This window comes from Eptatretus burgeri, chromosome 3 (assembly GCF_056783735.1).
Source record: "Eptatretus burgeri isolate ZD-2024b chromosome 3, Ebu_testis_v1, whole genome shotgun sequence".
NCBI lineage: Eukaryota > Metazoa > Chordata > Myxini > Myxiniformes > Myxinidae > Eptatretus > Eptatretus burgeri.
This window is the reverse complement of record NC_140963.1, coordinates 121,472,595-121,492,228: the sequence shown is the minus strand read 5'-3', so window position 1 is coordinate 121,492,228 and position 19,634 is coordinate 121,472,595. Positions and strand designations below refer to the sequence as shown.

General features: G+C 42.4%; 1 protein-coding gene across 4 annotated transcripts in view; it reads right to left on the bottom strand.

The window, feature by feature from the left end:
• LOC147030877 (double-stranded RNA-specific adenosine deaminase-like) overlaps nt 1-19,634 on the bottom strand; it is a 111,264-nt gene that overhangs the window by 77,194 nt on the left and 14,436 nt on the right. For all 4 annotated transcript variants that reach the window (XM_085875415.1, XM_085875414.1, XM_085875416.1 and 1 more), the window contains 6 exons: nt 19,334-19,463; nt 18,868-19,043; nt 18,627-18,762; nt 18,249-18,420; nt 6,188-6,281; nt 5,681-5,797 (listed from right to left, as the gene is read on the bottom strand). In XM_085875415.1, coding sequence (XP_085731541.1) covers nt 5,681-5,797; nt 6,188-6,281; nt 18,249-18,420; nt 18,627-18,762; nt 18,868-19,043; nt 19,334-19,463 — 825 coding nt within the window. The remainder of the gene's footprint in view (nt 1-5,680; nt 5,798-6,187; nt 6,282-18,248; nt 18,421-18,626; nt 18,763-18,867; nt 19,044-19,333; nt 19,464-19,634) is intronic.

The window sequence follows — 19,634 nt, the reverse complement described above, 5'->3', positions numbered from 1 at the left end:
TATACAAGTTTACATGAGTGGAACCAAAATATTCTCAAACAAAAGCATTGAGAGAAGTTTATCATTTCATTTCTGCTCAACAAAGACACTTAAACCAAGAACCAAGTTCCAAAGTAATCTTTGTGAATATACTCGATGGAAATGAATGTTATAAGAAAATTAAGTTATTCCCTAAACTAGAACATGGGCAAATATTCGTTGGTTCGCTCTGAGTGGAATGAAAATATGAAAGGGAAGAAGTGCTTTAATCAGTAAGTCTCAATTTTACATTTGCTTGTATGGGAGGGGGGGGGGAAATGAGTTTCAATTTTACATTTGCTTGTATGGGAGGGAAGGGAATAGGTGTTGAGAAAAATCAGTCACCTATTTTGGGCTTTTGGGGCTTGAGTCAGAAAGTTTTCCCCTTTTTCCCCATTCATTTGAATGGACGTCCCATTTATCATCTACTTACGTACGTGCGATCAGGACGAGATTTCATACAATTTGCCAACTTCAGATCCAAAATACTCCGAAACAGCAGGTTTGTGGTCAGATTCATGCTCTACATTGCTAAAAACACAACATTCAATTGAAATAAAGTTGCTCCTCGATCAATGACCGAAGTCTGTAGACAGACAGATAGACTGAACAAATTGCTTAACACCGCTTTTCACTTTGTGTGTGGGTTAAAGATATGGTATTTCACAAGAAAGATGAGGATATGCCTTCTACCACTCACAGGGTATGCCAAAGGCAAAACCATGGACTTAAGGACACAATGAAACGACCTCACCTAAACCACCCCCCCCCCCCCACCAAAATAAATAAAATCACTGGTTCAGCTGAATGACCCAAACAGCGAAGCAAATAGTTGGTCAATTAACTAACTCATTACCTGGGAAATGGAACCATTCTACAATGCCAGTATTATTAAAGATAATACACCCGAGCGGGTTTGATGGTCAGTTGATACAAAACTTGATACAAACGAGTGTTAATCAATCTTAACGACTATGGAAAGTGAAAACAGAATTCAAATTGAATTTAAAATAAACACGTGAGGCCGCTCAAAGCAAAAATCTTCATATTATAGGAATCATTCCAAACATCATTATACAATTTTCAAACCCGCGTTTATGGCCATGAAATAAATACTCTAAGTGTGTGCATTTAATAGCTGTATCCAGGACAGAGCTGGACCCCAAGTAAAAAAGGACCCTCGGGCCACCGAGAAGCTCAATCACTTGCTGCCTGCACGGTGTCACGTGAACAGACAGCTCGCCTCGGATGAAATGCCCTAACAAAATCATAAAACGTCCGTTTTTCACCGGAATTCTTTTAGATGCTTGTAGACCAGATCCCCAAACCATCTAAAATATAAACATTAATCTCACAGACGCTACGAATAAGCAGTCCCTCAGGAGGACAGGTTACGAGGTGAAGCAGTGAACGGAAAGCATGTGGTGTCCCTTCCAGAGTCTCACCGTTATTTGAATTCAATATATTTTCCTCATGAAAAAGTGTGTTTCTGAGCATATTTGCACGAAAATTTTCTTGATTAAACGTGTAGCTCCACCAGAAGGTAAAAACAGAAATCAACAAGAACTTAAGACAGCCTCATTATATGGCATGGAAACAGATGGAAGCTATCCCTCGCTGCAATGCATTCCACACAGACTGAGGATATAAACATTCAATTTTCACAAAACGTGATGCATCCGAGTGTTAATCAACCTTAAGGCCCTGTCACACCTTGACGATTTAGCCAGCGTTTGCCTGACGTATGAAAAATTTGGCTAAAACGCTGGCACACGTCGAATACGTTCTGGATAAGTTTGTATACGTTAAGAGTACGCTGGCATACGTCGTAGTACGCTGGCATACGTCGTAGTACACTGGCATACATCGTAGTACACTGGCATACGTCGTAGTACGCCGAGCTGTTTGACAAATTTTCCATGCTTGAAATTTTTTGACGTATGCCAGCATATGACTCACATGTTCTGCATAACGCTGGCCATAAGTTGTAGGCACGTTACGCGATCGTTGACACACGTCTACACACATTACTTGTAAGTTACTCATAAGTCGAAACACGTCGAGGTAATGTTTAGCGTACCCGAAACTTATTTCTAACCTACGAGTATCGTGTTGTAGGCACGTTAAGTGATCGTTGACACATGTCCACACACGTTACTTGTAAGTTACTCATAAGTCGAAACACGTCAAGGTAATGGTTAGCGTCAGTGTTCCAGACTACCTTTTTATTATTTATTTATTTTTTTTCTTCGGTATGACAGTGATGTTGACACTTCCATTTCTAGTGTGGTTATAATATAATATAATTAATAGGCTGCCGCTCAACGATTTAAATCATAACCGCACTGGAAATCGAAGTGTCAACATCACCGTCATACCGAAGAAAAAAAACAAAAAAACAGGGAGTCTGGAACACTGACGCTAACCATTACCTCGACGTGTTTCGACTTATGAGTAACGTACAAGTAACGTGTGTCGACGTGTGTCAACGATCGCGTAACGTGCCTACAACTTATGTCCAGTGTATGCGGAACTTGTTTCATACGCAGAGTACATCGAGAAATTGTCAACATGCTGAAAATTTCTCGACGTATGACGACGTACGCCAGCGTACTACGATGTATGCCAGCATGTTCTTAACGTATACAAAACTTACCCATAACGTATTCGACATTTGACGTGTGCCAGCTTGGTTCGGCAAATTTTTCATACGTCGGCATACGCTGGCTAAAACGTCAAGGTGTGACAGCGGCTTCACACTTCGATGTCTAGTGAGGTTATGATTTGAATCGTCGAGCCGCAGCCTATGAATAGCCTACGCCACGTGATCGTCGGCGATACGCTGCCGCGCGCCATGCATAAGTTACACTATCGTTAGGCATAGGTTGTGAACACCGACAACACGCTCAGCATTCGTTGGTATAAGTTATCTATATGTGATTGAAACGTTCTGTGTACGCTACTAATACATTATGCATACGTCCAACACGTTATTAAACATCCAAAACTGGAAAAAACCATCAATAGTTCAGCGTACGCCAGCGTTTTACAAACATTTTGAGACCTTGCCATACGCTGGCTAAAACGTCAAGGTGTGACAGCCCCTTTAGCGACTATGAAAAGTGAAAACAGAATTTATATTGAACTTAAAATTGAGAGAGAGGGGGGGAGGAGAGAGAGGGGGGGAGGAGAGAGAGGGGGGAGGAGAGAGAGGGGGAGGAGAGAGAGGGGGAGGAGAGAGAGGGGGAGGAGAGAGAGGGGGAGGAGAGAGAGGGGGGAGGAGAGAGAGGGGGAGGAGAGAGAGGGGGAGGAGAGAGAGGGAGGAGAGAGAGGGGGGAGGAGAGAGAGGGGGAGGAGAGAGAGGGGGGAAGAGAGAGAGAGGGGGAGAGAGAGGGGGAGAGAGAGGGGGAGAGAGAGGGGGAGAGAGAGGGGGAGAGAGAGGGAGAGAGAGGGGGAGAGAGAGGGGGAGAGAGAGAGGGGGAGAGAGAGGGGGGAGAGAGAGGGGGGAGAGAGAGGGGGGAGAGAGAGGGGGAGAGAGAGGGGGGAGAAAGAGGGGGAGGAGAGAGAGAGGGGGAGGAGAGAGAGAGGGGGGAGGAGAGAGAGAGGGGGAGGAGAGAGAGAGGGGGAGGAGAGAGAGAGGGGGGAGGAGAGAGAGAGGGGGGAGGAGAGAGAGAGGGGGAGGAGAGAGAGAGGGGGAGGAGAGAGAGAGGGGGAGGAGAGAGAGAGGGGAGGAGAGAGAGAGGGGGAGGAGAGAGAGAGGGGGGAGGAGAGAGAGAGGGGGGAGGAGAGAGAGAGAGGGGGGAGGAGAGAAAGAGGGGGAGTGGAGAGAAAAGAGAAAGAAGAGAGAGTGAAGAGAGAGTGAAGAGAGAGTGAAGAGAGAGTGAAGAGAGAGTGAAGAGAGAGAGAAGAGAGAGAGAGAAGAGAGAGAGAGAAGAGAGAGAGAGAAGAGAGAGAGAGAGAGAGAGAGAGAGAGAGAGAGAGAGAGAGAGAGAGAGAGAGAGAGAGAGAGAGAGAGAGAGAGAGAGAGAGAGAGAGAGAGAGGAGAGAGAGAGAAGAGAGAGAGAGAGAAGAGAGAGAAGAGAGAGAAGAGAGAAAAGAGAGAAGAGAGAGAAGAGAGAGAAGAGAGAGAAGAGAGAGAAGAGAGAGAAGAGAGAGAAGAAGAGAGGAAAAGAGAGAAAGGATCTTGGAGGAGCTGGAGAATGGTTGGAGACCGAAGAGACCAACAAGCACTGTACTTCGACTTCACTGAACAGGGACGCTGTGAGAATCCCACATCCCAACAGAGAACGTCCAGTCTATGACTGGCTTTCAAGACCGGCTTTGACATGTGATCTGCCGAAAAGAGGACATTGTTGCTCAGGAGATTGTTGAGCTTGCCCAGGAGAGATGGTGTTGTTTCGATGCTCAAGGGATTGAACCTCTTGAATAGGTCCACAACAGAAATCTTTCGGTGTGTTCGTTTGATAATCCTTCTTGGAGGGGCGTGGCGGGAATGAGATTTTACCTGGATTGAAAGACATTTTCCAAGTGTTAGAGCATCAATAAATTATTTTCAGATCAGCAGAGGAGAAAAGCCACAACTTCCAACCTGTTTGTGGTCGCTAAAATGGTGCAGTATAATGTGAAGTCATCTGTGAAGAGGAAAAGACGATTTCCAAAGCATCAGAGTGGTCATTACGACACACGAGTAACAGGATAGAACCCAAGATGTTTCCTTGGGGAAGTGCAGTCCATTGGAGAGCAAATGAGTGAGGGGATTCCGTTGAGAGCTGTGCATTCACGGCAGAAAAAGTCACCAAATCCAGGAAAGAACGTACCCACGTGCTTCACAGACAGAGCTGAGCAAACAGAACAGGGTGCCAGACTGTCAAATTCCCAAGATATGGCCAAATACATGTTTGAAATTCATGCCTTCCAAAGTTAAGTAACAAGGAAATTCAGTTAACCAAAGTTAAGTAACAAGGAAATAATCCAAACCGATGGTCAGAGATCAGGACGTTTGAGAAAAAAAAACGACTTCCTGTCAAATGTATAACCATGGATTCCAACAACTTTGCTTATGTATGCAGGTAAACTAACTGGCCTCTCATTGAGAAGATCTGTTTTGTACCGTTCATGGGTTTTCAAATGTTGGTATTCTTCACAGCAGATGAGAGACAGCCGAAAGTGACGCACATGTGAAAGAAAAAAAACAACAGACAGAAGCAATGAGAGAGCAGAATAGCAGAATTTGAGAACATGGACACTGTGCCATCAGGTCCCATCACCGAGACAGAACAGAGGCTGGTCAGAATGCTCTCTACATTCTCGGGTGAAAGGTAAGTGTCCATGAGATAGGTGAAAGGTAAGGTGAGGACAGAGAGGGATGAAAAGGACATTTAAAATTTGGAGACAGACATTTTGTTGAGACGTTCAGCCTTGTCTGGAGCGGTCAGATGTGTTGCCATTTCAGCGGAGGGGGTGGTTGGTGGGAGAGAAAACACCAGAGATACACTGCTTTGAAGAAAGAGAAAAATTGCGGAGTTTTGTTTTATGGCTTGAAAGATGCTATTTTTCTCCCTCACCTGAGTATAGACATATTTGTTATGAACCTTGTGGAATAAATGTTATTTCAGTTACCATCACTATGACAAAGACACAATTTCCTGAGACAAAGGCTGACCTGATGTATAGCTGGAATGAGATCTCTGGTTTCACACACAACTTGTCATCTTTCATGGTGAAAATGTTCTCTTTCTCATCCGACTGCTTATAATGCAAGAGGCATTTGTAAAAGAACCTGTTTAAAAAAAAAAATTTAAAAAAAATCAACATTGTAACCATCTTCAACATAAAAATTAAAGGCGTTTTAGACAATGAATTCCACATGAGAGTCTATCCATTTACTGCACATGTATAATGGTGGATGTTTTGACCCCAACCTACCCTCTTCTAAAACAAGCAGGTTACAGAAATACATTCCCCTTCCTTCACCTCCTCCCAACTCTCCTCCATTCCCTTGTCTCTCTCCTACCCACCCAGCCCTCACATTGTGCTTTTTCTCAATTTGACTTTCCTCAACTAACCCAATCATCCTGCATGTAGCATGTGTTTGGGACAACAGTGGGTTGCAGCTAACATGTGTAGATCACACTTTTATTTGTAGATGTGATTCTGTATATAGCCTGACCTTTGCAGGCCACGCTTGGCGATGACCTCTGCATGGCAGTCATTGATCGTTTGTCCATTCAGACTTAACTCGTCACCTTTCACGCATCTATTTCCTGCATACAGGTGTGTGAACACGAGAGTGAGAACATATTGGATGAGAAAGATAAAAACAGCCGTTCAAAAATAGGAAAAGACACTTTCAAACTACTGAAACGTTGACTTAACCCAAGGCATATCAACATAGTTTACTACTTACTCTTAACAACAGAGATCTTTTCAGATCCCAACTTAAAAACCATGCCATTTCACTAAATCTGCCAAAGTTTCACATCAATGACTAAACGCGGTGATTTATTGATAAATTCAACAAACATAAAAATTAAAAAATAATCGACCAACTGGGGACTTCTCTGACCCCAACTCAGAAGCCCTAAATTTCATTAAATATGCTGAAGTTTCATATCATTGAGGAAACATAATTATTTTGATTGGATGATGTTTTAGCAATAAAGTAAACAAACTTAAGCATAAAAATTTTTTATTGGACTTGCTCGATACAAATCTCACATGAAGTAACCATACAGTGCCTATAGAAAGTCTCCACCCCCTTTCAAATTTTTCACCTTTGTTGCCTTATAGCCTGGAATTAAATTGCATGAAATCAGACTTTTTCCACCTTTATTGGCACATCGTAACCCACAACTTCCAAGTGAAAATCAAATTCCACAAATTTCAGAGAATTAATTTAAAATACAAAACTATAATATCTTGGTTGTATAAGTGTCTACCCCCCTGAGTTAATACTTGGTGGAAGCACCTTTGACAGCAATTACATTTCTGTGTTGGGATAGGTCTCTACCAACTTTGCACACCGAGAATGAGCAATATTTGCCCATTCTTCTGTACAAAATTGTTCAAGCTCAGTCAAGTTGCATGGAGGGGGGCGGGGGGGGCGGAGGTGAGGGGGGGCATTCATGGACAGCAATCTTCAAGTCATGCCACAGATTTTCGATTGGATTTTGGTTGGGGCTCTGACTGGGCCACTCAAGGACATTTGCCTTTTTGTTCCTCAACATTTGGCTGTGTGCTTTGGGTCATTGTCATGCTGAAAGATCAATTTCCATCCCAATTTCAGCTTTCTTGCAGAGGGCAGCAGGTTTTCCTCTAGGATTTTTCTGTATTTTGCTTCATCCATTTTCCCTTCCATCCTGACAAGTGCCCCAGCCCCTGCTGATGAGAAACAACCACATAACATGATGCTGCCAACACCATGCTTTGCAGTAGGAATGGTGTTCATTGGGTGATGTGCTGTGTTGGATTTGTGCCAAACGTAACGGTTTGCATTTAGGCCAAAAAGTTCCATCTTGGTTTCATCAGACCACAAAACTTTTCGCCAAATGGCTTCAGAATCTCCGGAGTGGTATTTTGCATACCTTCAACGAGACTCAAGGTTGGCTTTTTTGAGTAATGCCTTCCTTGTTGCCACTCTACCATACAGGCCAGACTTGTGGAATGCTTGGGATATTGTTGTCACATGCACAAAGTGACCAGTCTATGCCATAAAGGCCTGTAGCTCTTTCAAAGTTGCCATTGGCCAATTGGTGGTTTCTCTGATTAGTCTCCTCCTTGCTTGGTCATCCAGTTTGGAGGGATGGCCTGATCTAGGCAGGATCTTGGTGGTACCATACATCTTCCACTTATTTTTCATTGTGTTCCAGTGTGACCACTCCTTGGCTTTTTTCACAAGATCTTGGCTATTTGCTGTTCACCTTGGCGTCTTGGTTTTCTATAGGTTTTCGTGGTGTATAGGTTTTCTATTATCATCGCTTCTCCGAAACCTTGTGAATTCTTGGCTTTTATCATTGGCTCACCTTGGCATTTATGAAAATGAGGAGTGGTCACACTGTTGTGTTGACTGTGATCCAAGGGATATTGAAGGCCTTTGAAATATTTTTATATCCATCCCCTAATCTGTGCCTTTCCACAACTTTATTCCGGTCTTTTGAAAGCTCCTTGGTACTCATGGTTGAGTCTTTGCTGGGAAATGCACTACCCAGCAGAGGAAACCTTCAGGAATAGCTGATTTTATTCTGAAATAATCAGAATCACCACAATTTAACACAGGTGGAGGCCAATTAACTTGGTGTGCGATTATAAAATTGATTAGTTACACCTGAGCGAATTTAAAATTGCTGTTATAAGTGGGGTGCACACTTATCCAAACCAAGATATTCCAGTTTGTATTTCAACTGAGTTTTTGAAATTTGTTTTTCATTTAGAAATTGTGGGTTACGATGTGTAAATAAAGGTGGAAAAGGTCAGATTTCATGAAATTCAATTCAGGCTTTAAAGCAAGAAAAGGTAAAAAAAAAAAAATATTGAAAAGGGGTGCAGACATTCTATAGGCACTGTATATGCAAGAAAATTGAATGAAAACAGCTGGGGTCTTTTTGGACCCGAGAAAGTATTTGCTTGCAACTCTGTGCAGCAAGTGGGATCTTAAAACATCATATGTATTTACTATCAGCACATATAAGTAAACAAACAAATAAAACATGAAATACATTGTTAAACTAACACAGAAATCACATCAAAATGTATGCCTGGAGTCCAAAAAGACCTCTGTTGGTAGGACTAGGATTAATACAAGCAGGGATGTCAATTCGGTACAAGTGAAGAAACAGAGAATAGGCTGTGCGAGTTTGTGGTATTCACGATTTGTGTTTATCATCGTTTTGACTTACAAATTACCGACAGGTAAAAATAAAGTATTGTAGACAAGGCTAGGTAGATATGGTAAAGGTGGTACACAGGTAAACAAACCACAAAAGCATCATAAGAGAGGAAAGTTAGAGTCCTGTGCTACATTCTGTCATTTGCAAGTTGCATGATTACGAAACAAACTTGAGCGAAGTCGATGGCATGCCATCACAAATCCCAATGCTTCCCACCGAAAGCAAAGTTTAAAGATAGCAAAAGGTTCCACCAGGAATGACAAAATATCAAATTTTGAGTTTTAAAAAAAATCTGTTTTGACCTGTGACCCTAAGTCCCGCCTACCCCCTGGGGAATGGACCAGGGGATCGAATGGAAAATATCGTTACATATTTCATGTGTCCCCCAACGTTGATTGCATATTTTGCAACAAAGTATCGTTCAAAAAATGTTTAAAATTGTGCCCCTAATTGCATTTTTTGGTATTTGACCGTTTGACTATGCCCTAGGGGATGGGGCCAAAAATGATACAGCTCTCACACCTCTCTTGGGCAAGCTCGTAAACCTCTGTAACTTCTACGTTTGGTGAATTTTTGCACAACTGTTTAAGAGATGATAGCGTGACAGGTGGTACACAAGTAAACATACTACAAAAGTGTGTGTGTGTGTGTGTGTGTGTGTGTGTGTGTGTGTGTGTGTGTGTGTGTGTGTGTGTGTGTGTGTGTGTGTGTGTGTGTGTGTGTGTGTGTATATATATATATATATATATATATATATATATATATATATATACATATACATATATATACATATATATATATATATATATACATACATATATACATTGTTTGTGGGTTTGATAGTGGAATTTCATAGGAAAGATAGGATTGTATGAAGTTGCTTGGTCCGTGGACGTGGAGGTAATTTGTAATGTAAATTCGATTAACAGGTGCAATATATTGGTGTTCATGGTTGAGTCTGCTTAATCTCAATGTAAATTAAGTCAGGAAACTGTGAGCTTAAGTGTTAGTGTCACTGCACCGGGGGTGGCGCTGTGTTAAATTAGGTAGGGGTGAAGGATCATTTCTCCCAGTATGTGATTGCCCCCTGTGACCTTCTCCTATGTTTTTGCATTTCAAGACCAGCAATCACAAGAAGCGAATACTTCGATATCGCGTGTCTGGGTGCAGTAAAAGTCTAGGTTAAGAATGATGAAACAATTTTGCAGTTATAAAATTTAAATGTAGACACGGTGAATTAGCATGCATGATGGGAAGAGTTGTGATGTTGGACAAATTTCTATTTATAGCCCTCAGATCAAAGGGACTACGCGGCCATAAGTGTAACAGAAGACACAGGACAGAATAGCCAATTATATAACAGCGCGATGTAGCCGCGCTATAAAAAGGGATCACATCCATAAAACAACAATGGAGCTGCACGTCTAAGCAAGCAAAAAAACCACACCCCTGGAGTGAATGATTAATGGGCGTGACGTCAGAGAGCCGGGAGGAGCGAGTGAGGATGGCAGTTAGAGAGTCTCGCGTTGGATGACAAGAAGGCAGTTGAGACGAAGTTTCAGAGCGGGACAGAAGCGAGGGAGGCAGGATCGGTGGTTGAAAGAGAAGGGCAATACGGCTGGCTTTCCCTCGACACGGTAAAGAAGACTGCATGATTCTTGTGTTCATGCTGAGACGAATTTGCTTGTGTGATGGAGCAAGATGCTGACCATTGACTGTTGGCTGGATGGTGTCAGACCAGCCTTGAAGCCTTGAGTCGTGCCATCGGGGGAAGAGACGGCGCCATTTTTCAGAGCAACTGCCTCGGCAAGCACAATGAATGAAAGAAGTTGCACGGCGGTTCCTGAGCCCTGATGTTGAGTATCGCCACCCAAATTGCCTCCTGTACGTTTGCCTGCCCAGAGAGCGGCTGGGCGCCGTTTTGGCCGCATTTTCCCACGCAGTGACGAAGCTGTTTCATGACCTTCAAGCTACCAAAACTCATCCCTGGGCACACAGCTAAGGAGGAGATTGGGACCATACTCTGTGCAGAGCGTTGGTGCTGCTTAAGTAGTCTCCTTGGCTATTGGGCACAATCCTGGACGGGTCACCACTCCGACACAGTATATCAGCATGCTGGCACTCATTTTGATGACAGGCCGAGTTAACCCCACCTGGTATTATTTCAACAGCTAAGTGGGATTTTAACTCAGGACCCTCGGAACCAAAGCCCGCAACCCTAACAATAGACACGTGCCCTAACAATAGCCAACACCAGGCATACACAGCTAAGTGCCGGAATAAAGGAGGGATTTTTCTTTTGTTTTATCTGTCCGCTTGTTTGTATTAAAGTCTGTGTGGAGGTGCCTCAAAATTAGATTTCATTTCACCTCACATTCCTTTATTATTATCATCAACCTTTGAATTATTACCATTGTCGATATTTGATTTATTTTCCTTCTAACCCATATTTATTTAGGTTGCTTGTGTTGTCTATTTATCGTGGGTTCCGAGATAAACCCCCTTGTGCTGTGCTTCCATCTGCTCCAACCTTGCTGCCTTTTCCTTCCCACGGGTACCATAATCTCCAAGAATCTCAGCTGTAAGCCTCCAAGGGAGAAATGCTATCCATCCAGGTAGGGGCAAAACCCCCTGGACACGACAATATTTTGAAGTAAGCTTCCTGTGAGCTTTGTCAAATGTGATGCGTCTTGAAATCTAGATTGTGTCACAGCCATGATCTCTTGTTTGAGACTCAAGGCCTCCATCCATTGTTGAAAGCAAATCAGATGAATATCCATGGTTGAGTAATTGGGAAGGCAATGGGAGTGAAGAACAAAGATCAGCCAATTTGAGATAAGGAAAGACTTTCAGTTCTGCCAATTAATTCCACAACTTTGTTTATATTTCTAAGCTTCCTGTGATCTTTTGAATCCATATTTACCCTCCCATACATCTCCCCACCTACCCACATGCAAGTTGCTACGTTTCCTTCCCTCTTCTGACTCCTATTCCTGGCGTGAACATCTCCTTCTTGCCACAATAGCTTTACCCATTGCTTCACTGTCATTGCGTTGCTCTCTAGGGAAGCAGAGTAGTATTTTAGAACATGGGCACCGATACAGTCTGGGTTCATAACCAATGCAAAGTCAAGGTTAGCTGGAAAGTTCACTTTCCAGAAAGGGGTGGGTTGGCTACAGAGATGAGACATTCTATCTTATGTCAAGCTATACAGCCATTTTAGGTGAGATTGGGGGAGGGGGAGGGAGCAGATACAACAAAGACAGACTTATCAAAGAACCACCAGAATTTGATGAAGGAGATTGGTGAGGTTGGAGTGACAGAAGTAGATCCATTCTGTTCAGGAAGTTGGAGGAAAGAGTTTGGGGGGATGAGGGAGCACAGATTTGTAGTGTGCGAGGCATGCATGGGATGGAGGAAACAAAGATGCAGAGGTGCTGGGATAGAGTGGTTACCATAAAATTTGAACCATCGAGCGCATCATTATATAAGCCGCATCCCCTAAATTTAAAAAAAAAAATTGGAATTTAAACACACACAAGACGCACTGGTTTATAAGTCGCAAATGTTGCACAAAAAAACCAAGCACAAAACTGTTCGAAAATTAGCCACAAAAAGTGAGAAACTCGACAGCCACAGAAACTTGTCAGACGTGCGCAAAGCAAAAATTCAATCACAAATTCAGTGACAAAGCAACACAAAAATACACACAATCAAAAAATACCGGTAGTCACATTTATTCGTCGTCGTCATCATTTCCACTGAAGCCACTGAAAGCTTCGTCTTCAGTGTCAGAGTTGAACAACAGAAGCACAGCTTCTTCTGCTATGGCTGCATCGCTGGCCCCAGCCTCTTTTTCACTGTCGGATGAATCCGAGTCTTGCTGGCTGGAGCTGGTGGCTTCTCTGTCGTCTGCTACAAACAAGAGTTCAGCTTTGCGAAAGCTGTTGACGATCGTAGATCGTTTTACTTTCCCCACGCTGTCAAAATCCATTGACAGACCTCTGCGAAGCTTGCTCGTCGCATACGTCCAGTTTTGGTGAAAGATTTTTCGCCACTGGTCATCCATGTTTCCCATTCGACATGCAGTGCTACTTTGAAAGCACGATTAACAATGATATCAAGAGGTTGAAGATATTTGGTCAAGCCACCTGGGATCACTACTGGGATGGAGTTAGTCGATCTGATTGCTTCTTTTACGGTATCAGTAATGTGGGCCTTCATGCTGTCCAAAACCAACATGGCCTTGTTTCGGTGGAAGAACCCTCCCGGTCGCTTGCCGTAGCACTCAGTGAGCCACGTCTTCATTAGCGTTTCATTCATCCACCCTTTCTTGTTCACTTTAATAACGATTCCTTTTGGAAACTTCTCCTTTGGCAACGTAATGCGTTTAAATATGACCATGTAATGTAAATATGACCAACGTAATGCGTTTAAATATTAAATATGGTGGAAGTTTTTCTCCGGATGCCGTGCAGCTCAGGACGCAAGTAAAATTGGTTTTCTCGTGACCAGTTGTTTTTAAACAGATGGACAATTGGCCTTTTTTGTTTACAGTCCGATTGAGAGGTAGGTCAAAGGTCAGAGGGACCTCATCCATATTAATTCTGTCCTGGGGAGCAATGAAGTTCTCTGCTATTTTCTCCTGCATGTAGTTCCGAAAGTTTGCTATGTTTTCTTCGAAATCAGGAGGGAGTTGTTGTCAGAGAGTCGTTCGTGCTCTGACAGAAAGACCTTTGCGTTTCATAAATCTGAAACACCATGACTGCCCGCCCTGAAATTCTTCTATTTTCTTTTCTGCAGCGATCGATCTTGCTTTGAGTCTAATCTGAACAGTAGAAACACCCCGACCATCCACTCTCTGTGTGTTAATCCAGTCTTCAAGTTCGTCTTCCAGTTCAGGCCATAGGCATTTCCTACCTCTGAAAGCCTTTGTTGACTTTTTGCAGCGAGAAAGTTCACCCCTCTGCTTTCTCCAACGTCTGATCATGGATTCATTCACTCCAAGTTCATAGGCAGCAGCTCGGTTTCCCTTTTCAATAGCCTGTTCGATCGCCTTCAATTTGAAAGCTGCATCGTAAGCATTGCGTCGTGTTTTCGGCATGATGGAAGTTGTCTGCGCAAGGGCGATTAACTGAATGTTTCGTGTGTGTAAAGGCCGTGTGTAAATTTGGAGGAAAAACCGTAAACAGTTATCACTAGCACACTTTTACAGTGAGTTTTGAATTCACGAAGAGTCAAAAACAGTTTTGAAACCTAATGTGAATCTAAACAGAGTGGAGACTGACGACAACAACTTGATTTGGCCTGAACGCATCATCCGGAAAACCCGCAACATCGGAAAAATCCATAAACAAGCCGCATCGTTATTTTAGCTGCAGAGGTCGAAGTTGAGGGAAACAGTTGCGGTTAATAGTCCGAATTTTACGGGAGTTGCTATGAGCCTGCAATTGCTGTAAGCTGGGTTTTTCTTTCCTCAATCGCAAGCTTGGTAATATACAGACAAACATTGCAGGCAGGGTGGAAATCATTTAAACGTTTAATGAAAGCAGTGCTGTAAGAGCATGAAGAAACATGCAGTGCAGGATTGTGAGCAGGCCTGGGAGGATAGAGGAAAGGGAACAAACTAGGATTGAAGACATGTTGAAAAAGAAGAGCGAGGTTAGGGAAAGTGAAAAGTAGAGAGAGAAAGGGGATGGAACACTTTCAAACAAGAGTGTTGCCAGCGAGAGCCATGAGCACATTTTGCAAGTTACCTACCTCTGATCATCCATGTTTCCCCCCCCCCTCCCCCACCCTCCTTTCCTATTCATTTTGAACAGCTGTGGTCCCACTGACCTACAGTGAGAGAATGGCAGGTACCAGTACATGGAGGAAGGTCAGGAGGAATAAGTTTTCGCTTCTATTGATTTTATAGTGGAGCTGAACAGGCAGGTGAGAGTGAGTAAAGGTAGCAAAATAAAAGAAGAGAAATCAGAGCAGAGAAACAAAAGGAGAAAAAAAAAGAAGAAAGAGAGTAAGAAAAACACTCAGTGTACAAAACATTAGGAACAGCTGTTCTTTCCATGAAATAGACTGATCAGTGATCAGGTAAATCCACGTGAAAGCTATGATCCCTTATTGATTGCACCTGTTAAATCCACTTCAATCAGTGTAGATGAAGTGGAGGAGACAGGTTAAAGAAGGATTTTTAAGCCTTGAGACGATTGAGACATGGATTGTGTATGTGTGCCATTCAGAGGATGAATGGGCAAGGCAAATGATTTAAGTGCCTTTGAACAGGGTATGTAAGTAAGTGCCAGGTGCACCAGTTTAAGTATGTCAACAACAACAACAACAACAACAACAACAACAACAACAACATTGCTGGGTTTTTCATGCTCAACAGTTTCCTGTGTGCATCAAGAATGGTCCACCACCCAAAGGACATCCAGGCAACTGCAGGCCAGTGGTCAAAAACGGCTCATTGATGAAAGAGGCCAAAGGAGGCTGACATGAATTGGGAAGAGCAACAGATGGGCTACAGTTAGTCAACTGACAGTCCAATACAACATTGGTGCTGAAAGACCGATAAAAGAATGCACAATTCGTAGTACCTTGACAGGAATGGGGTATGGCAGCTGACGACCACACAAAGTTCCACTTCTTTCAGCAAAAAAACAAGAACCTGCAGTTGCAGTGGGATAAAGAACAAAAACACTGGACACTGGAGGATTGGAAAAATATTGCCTGGTCTGATGAATCCTAGTTCCTGCTGTTTCATGCTGATGGGAGGACTAGGGTATGGAGAAAACCACATGAGTACATGCATCCATCATGCCGTTTGTCAACATTGCAGGCTGGAGTTGGTGGTGTGATGATGTGGGGTGTGTTTTCATGGCACACATTGGGTCCCTTGATAAAAGTGGAGCAACTTTTGAATGCCACAGGATATCTGAACATCTTTGCCAATCAAGTGCATCCCTTCATGGCAGCAATGTATCCATCTGCGAATGGATTTCTTCAGCAGAATAATGCCCCATGCCACAAGATTAGAATCACTCAGGAATGGTTCTATGAACATGACAGTGAATTCAGCTTACTGCAGTGGCCTGCCCAATCATCAGATCTAAATCCAATTGAGCATCTGTGGGATAAGGTGGAATGAGCTATTCAGAGTCGAGATCCACTACCAGCCAACTTGACACAACTGTGGGAAGCACTGGAGTCAACATCGACCAACATCCCTGTGGAAAGTTTACGACACCTTGTAGAGTCCATACCCCGAAGAATTGAGGCTGTTCTGTTGGCAAAAGGGGGTGCAACTCAATATTAGGAAGGTGTTCCAAATGTTTTGTACTCTGAGTGTAGACAGATTAACAATTGAGACCATGAAACATGTGAGTACCACACATGAACTCGATACAAAGCACAAAGTAAATGCATGAGTAAATGGGCATATTAGACTATTAACAGCGCAGGCAGCAATCAACAACAGTGAGATGAGAAAAATCCCAGAAAGGTACTCTTCGCCTTTGACGTATATCTCTTAGATCAGAGGAAGACACGCTCATAGTCACGGGAAACTAGTACAGTTGCATTGAATTTCCGATTGAAAATAAATGTCATCAATTTCAGGTCTCCATCCCAACCCCTCCCCTCCCCAACCCCTCATCCCCAATTTATCTGTATCTTGGAATTTCACTCAAAATAAAATGTGATTTTCTTAATGCAGGTTTCCCTTTGCTTCGCTGATGGGTCGAATCAAAAGACAGTATGTTGTACTTCACAAACATATTGCAGGTCTATCTGAGTGTCAATGAGGCTGCAAAGTGAAGTGAAACACAAAAAAGGATCTTTTATAACACTTAATTGGTGTCAGTTGGCTGTGGTTGTTGTGGCTTTTATATATTTCTCTATTTCTTGGAGAAGTATTGCGATATATAAATTTTGTGTGCTCCTCCCGTGTCCTTCCAAAGGATTCCTGCTGTCAGAGAATAATAAATGATACCGTTGGAACTACCACATCAAGCTCCCATTCCCGCTTTGTCGTCTTCCTCATTCCTGGAACGCATGGGCTTTTAAGAGGGAAGTAAATGTGATTCAAGGAACTCATTTTCGTTCCAAGTAAATGGATTATTAGCTTTCCAACTAAATAAATATATTGATTATCACCTTCCCAGTGGTACCATTTATATTATATTGCATGACAGCAGAAACACTTTGGAATAAAGTGTTACGGATGGAGATACTCGGCTCCTTATTTGCATAGATTATTAAATAAGCAATGGGACAATATCTTTGGAGTCCTAAAGTCTCATTTATATATCTGATCATAATCCAACTTTTACCTTGCATCCATATCTGATAAAAATTAAAAAAAATACTATCAAGCATCAAGTGCAACTTCCATGAATTTCTCAGGAATTTCTGTGGAGGCAGCCATCCATGTCTTGTCCATGAATGGCAGCAGCCGATGACGCCAAATTTGTTTGACTGCAATTTGTGGACAGATTTTCTCCCTCCAAAGATCTTCCTGGGAAATTCACTGAAGATGTGTTTGCTGTTTAAGGTGCACTTTATTTTACAATCAAGAATGTAAAGTAAAAAGTTTAACAGTTAAACAGCTGCGATCAGAGATCGCCGATCCAAGTATAGCCCACTCGTAATATTAGCCAATTGGTAGCACTTGAAATTCTGCCTCATAATGAAAGATGTTTGGTTTTTTTTCTTTTTTCTTCCAAAAAGTAGGACACCATGGACATAAAGACTAAAAACACAAAGCCTCCCTCCAGGAATCAAAATAATAATAATAATAATAATAATAATAATAATAATAATAATAATAATAAAATAATGGGGAAATTAAATAATTGAAAAATGGGGGGAAAAATTATGAATGTACAGCAAATGAACATTGCAAATATTAAAAGAAAAAAAATTTTAATGGAAAGATTATTGTTAAAAATGTGGGACACCATGGACACCAAGACTAATCACTTAACACCTCCCTCTGGGAATTATAATTATGAAATTTACTAATTATTAGATCTTCACATTTGCTTGTTTTTTAATTTAGAGCTTTCACGAGCAAAGATATGATTTATTAATATGAATATATTATTTCACTAATTTATGGAAAACAGGTTAAATCATGTCCTAATGCAATTGATCTTTGTCTCATTTGCAGTTCCCTTTATGTTTGACTTGCACAACCTTAAGAAGAAAATTAAATGAAATCATGAAATCAACAAAAGACTTTCTCTTTAAAGAAAGGAGGATTACCAGAAAGTCTTCAAAAAAAATATTTAACAGCTAAAACATCTTCCCGGACAACCCACAAAAGTTGTTTCAAAGCAAGTCCACCTGTGCCTAAGCTGACAACGCTTGCTGTATTGTCTAGCTTGTTGACCATGATGAAGGCAGCAATGACTTTACGGCCAGAAAGCAGACTCGGGTGCTGTGCAGTGAGATCATCAAAATGCTTGTGCGTCATCAAAGCCACCTCGTCGTGGCAGCTACAAACACCGGTGAACACCTTGGGAAGATGTTTACAATTACTTTTATTTAGCATGCTTAATTTTTGTTATGAAAAGAAATCATGATGGATTAGCAGCACCAAAGCTCTCCGTGAGTTCGAAAGATCACCGACTGATCTAAAACTATTTAATTGATTGGGATAAAATTAAATACCATCAGGCAGAAGATTTTATCACCCCATTGCCAGCCCTTTAAAGGCCTGACCTTTGGGACCTCAAAGTGTCGCTGCCCTTCCAACATATGGAGAGCATTCTCAGCAGCAGCCAATTTTGCTTGCTTCTTGTTGCTGCTTTCAGCAGGGGGAAACCATCGACCTCCAACCTTTGCCTGAATCAGAAACCTGCAGGAACAAAGAAGTCACAAGGAAATGCAGACAGGAAAGCATATTTCGTGTTTTACGAAAGTGAAGGCCACAGCGAAGCAATATTGGACTGAAGATCAGCACCTGGGACGATGAGATGGTCCACTTTGGTCTATCAAGATGAAATCGCAGGCGAATCCTTTGGCCTGCGCATACTGCATAATTGCAGACACTGGGTTCTCAGCACCAGGCCACGCTGAGGTACCGTGGCTCAAAGAGCAACCATCAGTAGCAACTGGAACGTCTTCCTGGTTCTCATGCTTCACAGAGAGGAACAAGAAACAAATAAACAATCCAGCATACGATATAGGCACGCGTGCACAGTACACAGAAACCCACAATGTTGTAAAAGATAAAGTATTACTCATTAAAAAGAAGAAGAATCGATGCAAGTTTTACAAGATTTTCCTTGATATAATACAACCAAAGCAAACAGAGCACTTCTCATGTATGGCTGCGCAGTTTCCTGCTTTATGTCAGTAAAGGATAGGGACCAAGTCAATGGCCCAAGACCTTTCCCCATTTCATGTGACACCAAGGATGCACTTACCCCCTGCGATACCTGCTGCACCGAGAGGTGTTGCAGTGCAGACTTGGCGGCGAGGTGCTTTGCAACCTTCTTGCTACCTGCTTCCGCAGGCATAAACTTTTGCTCTCCGAGGGAAGCCTGCACCATAAACCTGCATAATGACAAGGTACTGAAAGGTATTGCACTGCAAACGCATTTTAATAGCACACTTTCATGTTTCTGGTGACCTATCTGGGCTAATGTCCCACTTTAAAATAAATAATTCGAGTCCAACCTCCAAACTTAAGCCATCTTCGCAACTGCATGGGTGAAACTGCAGAAC